Raw genomic sequence first — 14,132 nt, 5'->3', positions numbered from 1 at the left:
CTGACGTCCGCTGTTGTTGCTGGAAGTGACGTGCGCGGGGAGGGACGCGCGGCGAGCGGAAGTGCCCGTCGGGTGCGGCGGCGGCAGATTCGGTCTGCGCCCGCCGCACAGCCGGGGAACGGCGGAGCTCCGCCGCGCTGCCAGGGAGCGGCCGCGGGGCCTGGAGCGCTGCCAGAGAGCGGCCGCAGGGCTCCCGCCGCGCGGGTGAGCGTCAGCGTCGCTCTCGGGGCGCGTCTGTCCCCGCCGCGCGGGCCCGCTCCTAGCCCGGGGTCTCCCTCTCCTTGGAGACGGCGAGTTCCGGGGAGGGCCCGGTCTCCGCTCTTGTAGGGGCGAGGAAAGGCGGGTGGGCGGCCGGCCCCAGTCCCGGTCCCAGTCTGGCGAGTTTGCCGCAGCGCCCTGGTTCCGGGACCGCGGCCCGCCTTGCCGTGTCCTGGCTGGGACGCGCTGTTTTTCCGCTGGTGCCCAGGGCAACCCGCCGGGGACGCGCGGTGCCGTGTGCCGCTCGCTGGTGTGCGAGTGTGCGAGTGGCCTCTGCGCCGAGGGTGTCGCAGCTGGCACGGCGGCGAAGTCCCGTGTTTGTCGGTGATGTGTTTGCAGCTCTGCGTAATGGTGTGATTTACCCCAGCTGCCCTCCCTGTGCTACAGGAGAGTCTAGATTCAGTTGGAAGAAATCAAAAGTCTAGTTGTTGGGCATTTCAGAGACAGCGTTTACAGTGTTAACATACTTGGTAACTTGCATGGGGTAGTTATTTTAGTTTTTGTTTATTTTGGTTTTTTTGTTTAGTTTTTACATCGATCCTTTGAATATCTATCATACACATTTTTGACAGTTGTTCTTTGAGCCGCTTCCTCAAAGCTTTATATTATGGTAACTTGAAACTTTGTTATACTCGATTTTATTCTTGATAGCCAGCGCTCTGTAAATTCTACAGATCTCTACAGACAAAAGCTATGTATCTCATTTTACGGGGTTCACCTTCCCAAGATTTGCTGCCGGCTTGACTGTTACTTTTATAAACTCTTAGACTGTTTTGTAGTGACAGTAGTTACCAGTTTTTACATCCAGAGGTCTGGTGTAAAAAGAAAGGATTGTTGATACTTTTGGGAAACAGCCTATATACGATCAGACAAAATCCTGTGGGAGTGTCTTCTGTGACTGTTTGCATTGCAGATTAGAGCTTCAGTTTTATGTCAGATTCTTTGAGATTTGTCTTAATAGCTATTTAAATTTGCAAAACCATAGAATGGATCGCATTGTAACATAATGCAGGAAGAATAGCTGCCTCAATTTCCAAATAATTGGTTAAATTATTCCCATTCTGACTTTGAAAAGTAAGTATTGTGTACTTCTGTTTAGTGCAACTAATAACCCAAAACCTAATGGTTAAATTAAAGAAACCTGATGATTAAGTAGGAAGAAAGTCCTTTTAACAAGGGCAAAACACATGGGAAGAGCTTACTCTTGAAGATTGCTGATCAAGCACCACAGAAGCACAAGAAGAAAAACACCCATAACAAACCCAGCCCACTGTAAATGTAACTGTTTTTTGAGACCATTGCTTCATTTATAAACTGTGTGACCGTGCCTCTTCACTGCTTGCATTGGTAGGCTTCAAAATACTTGTTTTGTAGCAAGAAAAGAATTTTAGTGAAAATAGTGGCAGGTAATTATCTCCTAGGTTCTAGCAGAAAGTTGAATTTAGGTGATTATTTGCATTTTGTAATTTTTGTGTACATAATTTTTTTTTAACAGATGCGCTTTTTTATGTTTCTTTCATAACCTGAAAGAGGAATAGCATTTGGAATAATGGCAACAGGAGACCTAAATGGAAGTTTAAGAAAAATAGAACAAGGACTTCGCTTGTTAAATTATCCACGAGATGTGGATTATACAGTGTAAGTGGCAGTGTGAAAACTTATGCTAATACACGATGACAGCAAGATGTGTAAGCAAGATATGCATAAGGATTAGCATTGCACCCAGTGATAAGCAGAACATTACTGGGAACTTGGGGTGTGGTCTGTGTGAACTGGGATGTAAAAGTACACAGTTTTGCTCTTCTGAGCAATCCTTAGAACAATCCTGGGCTGTATTACTGTCTTGCTCTTCTTCTGCTGTTCTTGTCTTTATTTTTGTTAAGGTCACCTTTTGGATTTCTTCAGAAGCGCTTCCAAAACTTCCTTCAGGAAATTTCATCCTATAAAGATTAGAACAAAAAAATGGTCTGAATGTTGAGCTGGAAATGTTGGTGGGCTTTAGACTTGACAGTGTTTAAATTATATGTAGATCACAATAACATTTTTTTGAGCATTTTACAGATAACAGCAAAGATGGCTGAATGAGAGATGCCTGGACAATGAGACCTTACAATGAAAGATATTTAGATAGAACCTGCTGTGTATTTATTCCTTTCAAGTTAGATGTTGGAATTCATGTAATGAAAAGCTTGTGTTATCTTCTGCTGTATAAAATACTTTTGTTTCTTTATAGGTTAGTAAAAGGGGATCCAGCTGCATTTTTACCTATCATCAGCTATTGTTTTACATCTTTTTCAACTTGCATAGCAGAGCTTTTGGTAAAGTGTGATGTGGAACTGACAGCCAAGAGCGACTTGCGTTTTATTGAAGCTGTTTATAAGGTATCCCTTCATGTTCTTTGCTAAAGAAACTTCGCTGAAATTAAACATTTGCTATGAGCTTTACTAGAAAGTTTTTGGAAATGAACTTGAATTTTAGTTCTATTAGGATTTAAGATGGGTATTAAGTCACTGTGTGCAAGTTTTTAGGTTTTAATGAAAATAAGAATGGGTGGTGGTAGCCAAATCTCAGTTTTGAGACATTTGCAGAAACGGTAATATTGTTAGATGTTAGTTTTGAAGAACACAGAAACTTTTATTGGCCAGAAAGATTTATAGAAGTGACCTTGGCAAAAAACTTAACCACCAAAAAAATCACAAGGAACTCAAAAAATTGTAAGCACAGTTTAGAAATACCGCTATTTTGAAACACTATACCATTTTAATACATAAAGTTGAATATTAACCTTTTATAAACCAGAATAAAATTCTTAACTGATTGAAAATAACTTTGAACTATCCTTAAAATGTACAAAAGCATGTTTTTATGAAAGGTGGATTGATGAATTAAGAAAAAGTGGCTTATTCAAACGAGGTTTCCATCTGAGAGGAAAGGCTTCTTTAGGAGCCTTACGTAGCCCTCTGATGTATTTGCTGAGGTTAATATAATATTTTATTGTAAATTCACTTTAAAAGCTCTTAGTTTTAATTTTTTTAGTATTAATTTGTATAGTCGGTTATTTCTTGAATCTTAAGACTGTGAGTTGAAGTTTACAAGAATGGTGTGAATGGAGGAGATATGTTGAAGGCCTAGTTAAAAGGAACAGCTATATATTTATTGATTTATGTAAAAGTAATCAAATGAGAAAAGGCTTAACTGCTGAAGTGCAGAATGAAAGACAAGATTGTAGTAAAATAAGAATATGGGCATGCCATTTCTACAGCAAATTGTGAGGTGATTTTGAAAGTGAAGTAAACTCTTATTTTGTTGCAGTTTCTTCGGGATCAATTTCAGTATAAACCAATTTTAACAAAAGAGCAGTTTCTTCAAGTTGGCTTTGCAGAAAGAAAAATGCAAATTGTTTGTGACATTATCAACTGTGTGGTGAAGAAACATAAGGAGTTGAGTAACTCTAGTAAGGTACTGATCAAATGGTTGCCTTTTTTATAAGTTTCTTTTGACGTGTTTGATGCTGCAGATAAACTGGTTTTCAGCTTATCTTTGAAGATGCAGCATTGCTCATGGACCAAATAATGGAAAGTTAGTATGAAGTTTCATTGTAAGATGCTTGAATGCTTTCATTCAAGACATGAAGCTGGCAATACTTTGTAGTACAAAAAAATCAGAATGAAGATAAATCTGATTGTTGTTTTTACAGTAAGTGGTATATTTTCTTTTACACTTCTTGATACAGTGAACATGTGAATTAATAAACTCAGATAAATTTAAAAGCAAAACAAAATCTTCTCATGTTGAATTTGTGTAACAATTCAAAAATGACGCTTGTATTTGTTTCTCAAATCTGATTATTTTCATCAATGATACTTATAAGGGCATTATTTTTTATCAGCGTGTGTGGTGTATCAGTCTCTGCTTTAATGAAAGGAATTTCCAGTCTTTATATTTCACAGGATTTTGTTTCCTTGGAGTTTTTAACAAGTCTTTAGGACTTCTGCTTACTTAATTTGTCAGTTTTGAAGATATAACTACATTTTTTTTGTATTTGTTTTACTTTCAACTCTGGTGCCAGTTGTCTTTTCTATTTATAACCATCTGTTGATGCAACCTAGCATAGGTATGAATGAGTGTAAAAGTATGGCATTTACTTCTGGATCTGTATTCTCTATAACTGGGTCTTATTTAATTTTTTTATATGTTATTGTACTACAGAGGTTTAAATGTGTTTGTGTGTGTGCGCCATGAAATATTCCTGTCAGTCAGTGATGGTGTTAGAAAGTGAGGTGTGGAATCTTGAAAATTTTCCTGTGTTATTTTCTTCTGTTCACTTTGGAGGTTAAATCCCAAACGAGAAAAAAAACCAGACCTCTTAAATCTGAAGTATGGTCAAATTGTGGTAAAGGTCTTGCTGATCCAAGTCGCAGTGCTCTGAATCCCAAACAGGTATGAAAATAATTTTTATGTTTTATCTCGTTTGTAGTAAGTCAAGCTCTTGCTGAAATTTTTGCTTTTGTTTTGGTTTTAATGCTTAATCAAACCAGTTTTGATGTGGGCTGGTGTGTGTTTGTTTGTTTGTTTTTCTCCAAAGTGTGGTTGGCTGAAATAATAGCTGAATACAGAGGTTGTTGCCTCTATTTTACTGAGTAGCTGATCTCAAAATCTTGCTGGTAATGACCTAGTGCTGCTGTTTGTGCTATATTTGAATTATATCAAGTGTAAGGGAGAGCAATGGGAAAAGATACAATGGCACAAAGAAGAACTGTATGGTGTTTGAAGAGTGAAGTGTGCTTCATGTGTTTGAAGAGTGAAGCATGTGTTTCAAACACAGCTTTCAAAACACTGTTTGGTGTTTTATCTGAATCTGTTCAGGAAGTTTTCATAATGTAGCATTCCTTTTGGCTTTGGTTTTACAAAGGTAAAATGATTATGCATTAAGTAAAAATGTCTATACGTTATTCCACTCCTGACATGTGAAGGAGGCAGCTTTCCTGATATTGTCTACTAAAAGGGCGCAAAATAAAATTTTAGAAAACTTCTAGGACTATGATTGCATGCTAATAGCTGGTGGTTTCTACTTCTAAGGAAAATACTGCTTTTATCAAGGAAAACTTTGTGAAGAAAGTGTTTGGAATGGCTTCTCTGTCTCTTCTAGCTGTTAATAGTGGCACTGCATGGGATAGATACGTGTGTTTTAAGAATTCCCTAGAAGAGGAAAGTTTCAGCTTAACTAAAACATTGAGGAATTTCTACATGTTAAGATGCTGCACAGAACTAGTGATTGTGCATTCTTAATCATTTTGTGATATTATCATAAGATTTAATCCACCTGAAGAAATTGCAAAATTTCTCTTTGTTTTCTCTAAGGGAAGTCTTCAAAGGAAACTAATGTATATCTCATAGAACTATTTTGCTGACAGCTGTCAAGAAAAAAGAAGAATTCTAATCTTCCTATTTAAACCTTCTTTGTTCTTAATGTTTTAGTCATGGGTTTGATGTTGAAACTGTCTATACATATGAATTTCGCTGTAGGTAATAACATATTTTCCAGTCCACACTTAGAAATCTAACAACCTTTAAATTAAAGGAGGACATGAATGTCTTCATTACTGTTTGTGGTAAGAAAACAAGGTACAGAGTATATATGGCAAAGTGCATGCATATTTGTTTTACAGTTCCTTCAAGTCTGTATGATTTTTTTAAAAATTAAACTGCCTGCTCTTGCTTTCTGTATATTGTAACCAGTTGGGATAAGATAGTTAGATTTAAATAAATATTGAAATTATAGGTCTTACTTGGCTAATGAATGGAAATATTATTGTTATGAATAACACCAGCAGTTGTGTGTGTTTGTTTGTTTGTTTGTTTTTTAGCATACTCAAAAGAAGCCTTTAGTTGAACGACACTCAGGAAATGAAGTTAGCGGTGATCTTTGTCCACTACCCCTTCCAGCACAGGGAGGGACTGAGGAAGAATTGTCCCCAGATTATGATATTGTGGAAGTTAACTGTGAACAAGTAAGGACTTCTATTTTAAGATGTCTTTTTATTACAGGATTTGTCTGAAGTGATAAAGGTTTTTACATTATAGCTATACTTCAGGAGCATGCAGCGGATATTTAATAAATGTATTGAAAAAGTAGGAAAAAGGAAAAGTCACTTAAATTGTACTGTCTCTTTCAAGACACAGTTCTGTCAACTGCTTCTTTTAGAAGCTGTGTTCCCTGAGTAGGCATATTTTGGTAATTCTGGAAGAAAAATAATTTTCTAATGTAGCAGGATGTGGTTACTGAACTTGAAGATTGCGCTTAATTTGTTTCATCAAGCGATGAATTGTTTCTGTTTTGAAATTAGAGGATATGTTCTTATCGGTATTTTCAGGTCATAGAAGAAAATTCACAAATTGAGTTTTTAAAGAGTCAGCTTGCAGATTTCCAGAAAAAGCTTCATAAGCTAGATTGGATGGAAGATAAGCTACAAGTTTTAGAAGAGAAACTGCAAGGAAAGGTGATCGTAGATGAGAAGGACTGGAATAACTTACTGAATCGAGTTTTGCTTCTTGAAACAGAACTGTTGTTACAATCCAGACAGGTGTGTTAACTTCTCTCTTAATTCTATAACAAAAATTGCCCAAACATAATCTTGTTGGTCTGTTTCTGCCCTCCCTGCCTCCTGATGTGTTTTTGTCACTGGTTTTAAAAGTACAATCTGAATGCAAGTGCTGTTTATGAAGTTGATGGGTTTTTTTCTTAACTGTTAAATTCTGTTCTCTGAGACTTTATGAACCAAAACTTCCCATCTGTTCTCATTAGTAATGATTCAGTGTAATTGTATTTACTACTAAAGTTATAGAAGAAAGTTTTTGAGTCTTCGTTCTCTGCAACAGATAGTGACAAAAATGGATGGCATGCACAGTGGAAAACACAGGGTTAATCAAAAAGTTATTTCTTATTTTAGTCCTATGTGTAATTTGTGCATCCTTGAAATTTCTAGTCTAATGAGTGGGGTTTTTTCTCCTATTCTCACTCTCTTCCCCCACTTCCTATTTTTTGTCCGTGATGTTCATTGCATTTTTGAATGTGTGGAAGTACTGCAGTTGTGATGTGGCTACATTTGGCACAGCAAATAAAGCTTCTTGTTGCCTTAAGACTAGGTTGTTTTTCATGCTGTTGAAAGGTCCTTGTGTGCACATTATGTACTTTGATGTATGTACACACGTAAATATTTTGAGTTGCAGTGAACCATAGCATCACTTTGAAATTAATCATGTGATCCAAAAATTTTCCCTAATGTATCTTGTGTATCCTTCAGACACTGTCAGATGCTTTCCAGAAGTTGAAAATCCTTGTGGAAAATAGTTGATTGGTGTTGCATTTTTCTTTGCAGCTGTAAAACTGTTGAATTTATTCACAACCAGGAGCTCTGTGCATTTTGCTGACCCCACTAATTTGAAAATGTTGCTAGTACTTGTATACCAGACATGTTTTACTGTGTGCCTTGCAAGTGTGGTGGTTATGCAAAGTCTTGAAATAGACAGGTGTTCAAACTGATCACTAGGTTATCTCTAAAAGCTGTAGCTCAGTTAGTAAGGATAGATATTCTCAATCACTTAAAAAAAAATTAGATCCTTAGTAGTTCATGTGATTTTACCATCTGAAATCAGAGTCTTATGGATCAGTAGACATGTGTCCAACTAATACCACCAATGATAATGGGTTTTTTTTCTGGCAGCAGTCTCAAGAGGCCTTCAGGTGAACAGTCACAGACAGTTTTTCTCCTGTTTCAAATGTATTCTTTTCAAGAAATTGCTGTAGCACATGGGAAAGCTCATGCTTCAGACTAGACTTGTTTTTTTGTTTTTGTAAATTTCTTCACTAACATGTTTATTGCAGTTGTTCATATGATTGGAATAGTACCTGGAAAATACTCTAAAAAATATCACTGAGAAGTTTCCAGTGATAATTATATTTCTGTACTGCATGTTACTGAAAGAATTCACCTGCAGAAACAAGTTCAGTTATAGTTTCTGTATGGCATTCTATATACAAATATATAAGACTATATATATGTTTTCATAGTCATCAAAGCAACTATTTTGCAATAGACATTTGAAAACTGCTAAGAAATAATCCTTTAGGCCACAGAGTTGGTGCTTTTTTGTTTAATGAAATTGCATCCATGTTGTGCTTCACACATACAGAAACAATTCAGAATTACTCCTCTCTTACTCTTGCACTTTACAGGCAATTTTTGGCATCTAGCCAACATAGCGGGAACACTCTAAGATCTGTCTTTTGCTGTTGCCAAAGTAGCAGCAGCTGTGCATTTAAGTTCTGGGAAGGTCTGAAAGCTACCAAATCCATTTCAATGAAAGGAATTGAACAGACATAATCTCTGCAGATTCTATTTTTGTGTTTTTTAAGAGATGGACATTATTACAGTTTTTTTCCAGCATTTTCCCATACAATACCTACTATTTCTCCTTTGTTAATTTTTTTGGGTGTAGTATTCAGCTGTTACTCCAGTATATAAAGTGACATATTTTAAAGGCTGAGGTATCAAATCATAATGATTACTCATTGGTAAAAAAAAATCTAGATGTTGTTTGAATGTTTTATTTTCTTACTTTGAAATTAGAAAGTTGAACTCAAAAATACTATCGTTTCCTTGCTTATGAACAACCTTTTTAAAGTTACATCAAGTTAAGCTGAGAATGTTTCTTAAAAGAGCCCTCTCTCATTTAGGAGCCTGGGAAACCAGCTTAAAATAGTCTTCTGGGTTCTAAGCATTTAGGTGCAATGAATTTCATTTAGTCTATAGGCTATTTTTTTAGGACTGAGGACTCTACATTTGAATATCAACAGGCAGTAGAAGAAGGCACACTTACTTTAAGCTAATGGCAACCAATGTTGAGATTAAATTATTAGCACAGGCCAAGACCATTCTGATTGTCCATTCTGCTCATAAGTAGGTTTTATGCACTATATTTTGACCTGGTTTTGACCTCATCATGAACAGCAATATTGATGTTTTAAAAAATGCCCGTTAAATAGACTAGTTTTTTAATGAAGTGCATTTATGGAAATGTTGAATTTTTTAGTTGTGTGAAGATATTTGTGCAGTGCCAACATGGTGTAGCAAGCAAATACACACATACCTGATACTTAAATATAGTTTTGTTCAGTCAAAAGATTATTTAAACAGGGTGTATGGCTAAAATGCAGTAAACTTGTATTTCAGAGAGACTTTCTTAAAGACTTCAGCAATATAAATCAAAAAAGAACTTCTAGTAGCATTCCAGTTTCCCTTGGTGAGTATTAATGATTTCCCTTTTAATTAATGTAAATATGCTAAACATTTCTTGCTGACCTTGACTAAAATAGTTAAGTAGGTAACTGCAATTTAGTGACCTCTGAATTTAAACCCATCCTGCAGATAAGAAGTTAACCTCCTCATCATTTCATGTTTCTAACTTATTCTTTATATGATTTAGTTGCTATAGCATAGTAAGTAATAGTTTAAAATAGCTACTAAAAATATCAAAGATGCAAATTAAGGTTCTGTTACTAAAGCTGTGAATAACAATACTGTCATTTGGACTTTAAAGCAGTTATCATCATGTTCCAAAAATGCGCTGTTCTCAAGCACAAATGGAGTTATTTTTGCTGCCACTAATGTCTTTTAGGTTGCTGTTTTCTTCTTTAATGGGGCTCAGACAAATAATGATTCATAATCTTTGTTTGTTTTCAACTCACTACTAAATGTTTTCTATATTTCTGTGCTCTAAAGCAGTTAGCAGCTGTCCAACTGGCATTTTTGATAAACTTTCTTGTTTTGAAGAGAAAGTCAAAATCTTTTTCTTCCGTTTCCAACTTCCGTTTAATTTTGATAACCTACAAGAAGTAAACAAAGCAGATTTGAGTGGGAAAGAAGTTAAAAGCACTGCTCAGGCCATGAGTAATTCATCTGTCTTCCTCAATGGTAGCTCTTTGGCCTTTAGCTCTATTAGCTCCCTCTGTTCTCCTCCTTGATTTGGCCTGTTTCCCTTGTGGCAGCTGTTATTCCTACCGCCAGTGGTAAGGAGGATATTCTATTTTCCATTCTCACATATTAGGCTTTTTTGTCCAGTGTGGGGCTTTTGAATTGTAATTAAAAAGGAGTCTCAGTAATCCAGTTTCCATGGAAATTAGGAAGGCAGTTCTTGGTTAGGTCAATGCTTGTTTTTATCATGGAGTCTCAGAAACGGGACCTTCATTTTACAGGACTCAGAAAGCTTGCAACATATTTACTTCCTGTGATAAGTTTAGTGGTGTGTTACTGACACTTGAGGACTTTGTAGTAAGTAATCAGGCAGATGGTTTTTTGAAAGAGAATTTTCAGACTCCCCAAATTCTGAATTTGTTTTTTCTGCTTTTCTAAAATTCAGGAAATTTTAGGCATGAAAGTTATTAGAACAGTCTTAACTCTTTTATCTGAGAGTATAGTACTTGGGATCCTTTCCAGCTCTTTTTGGTTGTTGTACTCTTAAGAAATCACAGCTGTACCAAATAAAAAATTTTTAATTTTAGGTATTTAAAAACAGTTTATTATGAATTTTAGATACAAAATAGTGTAGCTACGTTTGTTCCAAAGGTATGATGTGTAGATGGTGACTTTACTAAAAATGGATATGGGAACGTGTTTTTTCGAGATACTAAATTCTCTTCCCTGACAATAGTAATCTAAAATTACAAACAATATCACAGATTCCAAATGAAAAAAAGAAGAAAAAAGAGACAAAAATTCTGCTACTTATAAGTCAGGTTACTTTGCACAAATTAAAGACATGTTTGAGCAGGCAGCTCACAATAAAAATAATGTAAACTATATGAAATTACTATTAAAGGTTTGGCAATGTAATCAGATGTTCATAAGCTTTGATTTTATTCTAATCAGGAGAAAATAATCTTCTTAGTAATCTTTAGAATTTGCTTTTAGTATATTATATATATTATACATAGTGTCATATTGCACTTGTTTAAAAAAAATGAGAAACCTATTTTGGACTCCCATAGTAGCTTTTTCCTTCCCCTCTTTATACAATGCATTCTCTTCTGTTATTGCCTACTGTAAATCACATTATTTGATAGCTGACCTTGCAAAAGAGAGCAAGAAGGCAAAGGTGACATAAAACTGAGCATTTCTCTATAGATACGGAGAGGAATGAGGAGATGCCAGGGAGTCGTCTTCAGTCGTCTGGATGCGGTTCACTGTTATCCACAGACCAGTCTCCCAAAGACATGACCATTAATTCTCATGATCTGACAGACATTTCAAAGGTAAGTAAAGCTGGTGAATGCTCAGTTGATTTCCTTTGAGGTCAAGAGAACAAGTAAGCATTGGTTTTAGTTGTATATACTGGTAGAAAAACAAGGAAACTGTGCAAAACTACCACTAGTTCTGTCTCATGAAAATACTTTTCATATGTAAACACTGCTTAAACTCACATTTTCTCTGAATTTAAATTGAAAGTCCATCTGAAGAATGTAAGCTTTGAAGAGTTCACTAACTATGTTGCTTTTAAATTGTAGGAGACAATAAGACAAAGAATGGAAAAGATAAGTAAAATGTAAGTAATAGGAAAGGGCAGCAGGAATTTATTTCCCAGGAGGGAGTTGTACTGGACTAAGGCGCACAGAGAATGTACATATGTGTTCCAAACCTCAAAGGTCTGTACATCAGGTGTGGCATTTCCTTATGGCTCTACTGGATAATAAATCCACTTACAGTTTTGTATTTGTGGGATGAGTCACTGTTTTGGTTTCTAAAAAGCAATAGAAAGCACTCTTAATAGTAATAACTAGAGAATAAAGAGTGTTTAGAATTTGGTTGATAAGAAATAGGAATATTATTTATTTCCTGATTTAAATTCCCTGGTACTTGCAATTTTTCTTCCTGAAAAGTACCTATTATCTTAACTGGTTTTTATTATTTAAGGAAATGTAAAACTAATTTCAGCCTAAGCATTATAATAACTGTATTAAGATGTATTTGATAATTATTCCGAGATCTAGAATAAAATTTTTTGTTATATTTTTATTATACTTGAAGAGAAATGTGTTGCTTTATCATGTTTCTCTAGCAAGAGATTTCTATAAGTGTGTGGCCTATAAAAAGCTCTGGCCTTTTCTGTAATTTTAATTTTATTGTGTGGGTTACTTCTTTTTTGTGTACTTGAGGTTTATTGATAAATGGTAGGCATTTAAGATAGAAATGAATTGCAGGGGAAAAGGGTGGGATGAGGGAAAATGTATGGGGTCATGCTGCTTATTAGTATTTTGGATAATTAGGAAGTTAAAAGCAAGTCAGTTATTTTGTACCCTATTTTATTAACGTATGTAAATAAAATTTATTTTCAGAATGGAAGAAACCTTCAAATTGTTCAAAACACCAAGCCCACCTCTGGGAATACCTGCAAGCACAAGTCTTCAGAGCTTGTCTCTGCAGCCTTGTGGATACCAGAAATAATCTGTATGTTTGTACAGCGTTAAATTTTTAATATATCAAATTTGTAATGATCACTATTGCTTTTATTGTTTTGAATAAATATTTTACTCATGCATCTGTGTATTGATTTCCCTCCCCACGACCACAATTTTTGATTTTAAAGACTATTCAAATAGCTTCTTCCCCCCTCCTTGCACTTTTGTAAATTGAAGTCATTACAGCAGTGTATTCTTGTGTTGACATTTGTTAGCAGTGTGCTGAGTAATATGTTTTTTAAAGTGTGTGGGCTTGAGGACTGTGGTTTACATCCTGTTGGAAACATTCCAGCTGGAACTTGCATATTACACCCAAGAGGCATTCTTACATACCATCCTACCATCTGTACTCTTGAGTAAGTCTTAATAAAAAACTTACATACACAGTTTCAAATATGTACCTTTTTTGCTGTTTTTTTTTAAATTTTATTTTTAAATATAAGTTTTCATGCTGAGCCGGAGAGCACCAACACTTTATGGCTTCCATTAACACTGACAAAGTGGGGGTCAGTTTGATCCTAAACACAAAAATGTGCAAGTAAGTCCACAGACTTTGACTGCAAGAGATGTGTTGAGTGTTTTAGTGCTCTTACCCAACACATTTTAAGACCAGCAGCACAGATGGAGACCAGTCTGTATACAAAGAAACACATTTTCATTATTTGAAGCCATATTAAGATTTCTGTTTAGAGACATAAGTAGATGTAAGACTTGCATAAACACATGATCAAACCAAAGATGTGTGAGGCTTGATTAGATTTATTTAATTGTTTATTGCTTTTTGTAAATTGGTAGCCTATCATATCAAGGCTCCTTTGTGTTTTAATACTTCAGTTTAAAAGATTTTTGGAGTTTAATATTACAGACCAGTTGTAATTTTTTTGGGGGCAGAGTTTGCAGATGAAGGCAAAAGCAGCTGTTTAACATGCTGTAAAAAGTGATTTCTATGTTTTAACAATAATTATGATTTTTTTTCTATAACCATATGGAATATAAATGGACTTTATTTTACACAGAAACAGAAGAGTTTATGGCGATCTGTGATGTTATATGAACTAGTTCTGGGTTTTTTAGACTTTTGTGACTTCTGTGATTTTTCAGTTGTTTAAAAATAAAAGAACCTATAAAGATTGGATCGTAGGAATGTGTTTTGCTTCTTAATTGAAAATAGGCCTTGCAAATCACTGTTCATTATTCTAACAATGAAAAGAAATGATGTTTCCTTCTAAATGTTAGAACCATTTATGTATAGGACTACAGCACCATCTTGTGGAAATCTTTATTCAGTCATCAAAGAAGTAAAAATTAGTATTTCTGTCTTCTTTAAGCTGCTATGATCAAATATTTTGAATTATCTCTC

The 14,132-nt window shown here is 35.5% G+C and overlaps 1 protein-coding gene across 6 annotated transcripts; it reads left to right on the top strand.

Moving 5' to 3' along the window:
- Positions 1-37: 37 nt before the first annotated feature.
- On the top strand, positions 38-12,850 carry CEP44 (centrosomal protein 44). 6 transcript variants are annotated; one of them, XM_058803484.1, is made up of 11 exons: positions 38-204; positions 1,754-1,896; positions 2,492-2,639; positions 3,571-3,717; positions 4,591-4,698; positions 6,126-6,269; positions 6,633-6,842; positions 9,492-9,561; positions 11,442-11,569; positions 11,822-11,859; positions 12,650-12,850. In XM_058803484.1, the coding sequence occupies exons 2-11, from the start codon at positions 1,808-1,810 to the stop codon at positions 12,756-12,758; spliced, it is 1,191 nt and encodes a 396-aa protein (XP_058659467.1). In that variant the 5' UTR covers positions 38-204; positions 1,754-1,807; the 3' UTR covers positions 12,759-12,850. The 6 variants fall into 6 exon arrangements, 4 of the variants coding, with proteins under 4 accessions (XP_058659467.1, XP_058659468.1, XP_058659466.1 ...); XM_058803485.1 differs by lacking the exon at positions 38-204 and adding an exon at positions 617-728; XR_009274651.1 differs by lacking the exons at positions 38-204; positions 1,754-1,896 and having other exon boundaries at positions 2,085-2,639; positions 11,822-11,959.
- Positions 12,851-14,132: the final 1,282 nt, after the last annotated feature.

Source organism: Ammospiza caudacuta, chromosome 4 (genome assembly GCF_027887145.1).
Source record: "Ammospiza caudacuta isolate bAmmCau1 chromosome 4, bAmmCau1.pri, whole genome shotgun sequence".
In the NCBI taxonomy this organism is placed as follows: Eukaryota; Metazoa; Chordata; class Aves; order Passeriformes; family Passerellidae; genus Ammospiza; species Ammospiza caudacuta.
Note: the sequence above shows the minus strand (reverse complement) of the source record. Positions and strands in the feature narration are given on the sequence as shown.

What these genes read in the sequence shown, in the direction of transcription:
- CEP44 (XM_058803483.1), top strand. Translation starts at nt 2,340, where the DNA reads ATGAGAGATGCCTGGACAATGAGACCTTACAATGAAAGATATTTAGAT. An exon ending in TTATTGAAGCTGTTTATAAG is followed by an intron (nt 2,640 to 3,570) that starts GTATCCCTTCAT and finishes ATTTTGTTGCAG; the next exon opens with TTTCTTCGGGATCAATTTCA. An exon ending in TGGAAGTTAACTGTGAACAA is followed by an intron (nt 6,270 to 6,632) that starts GTAAGGACTTCT and finishes CGGTATTTTCAG; the next exon opens with GTCATAGAAGAAAATTCACA.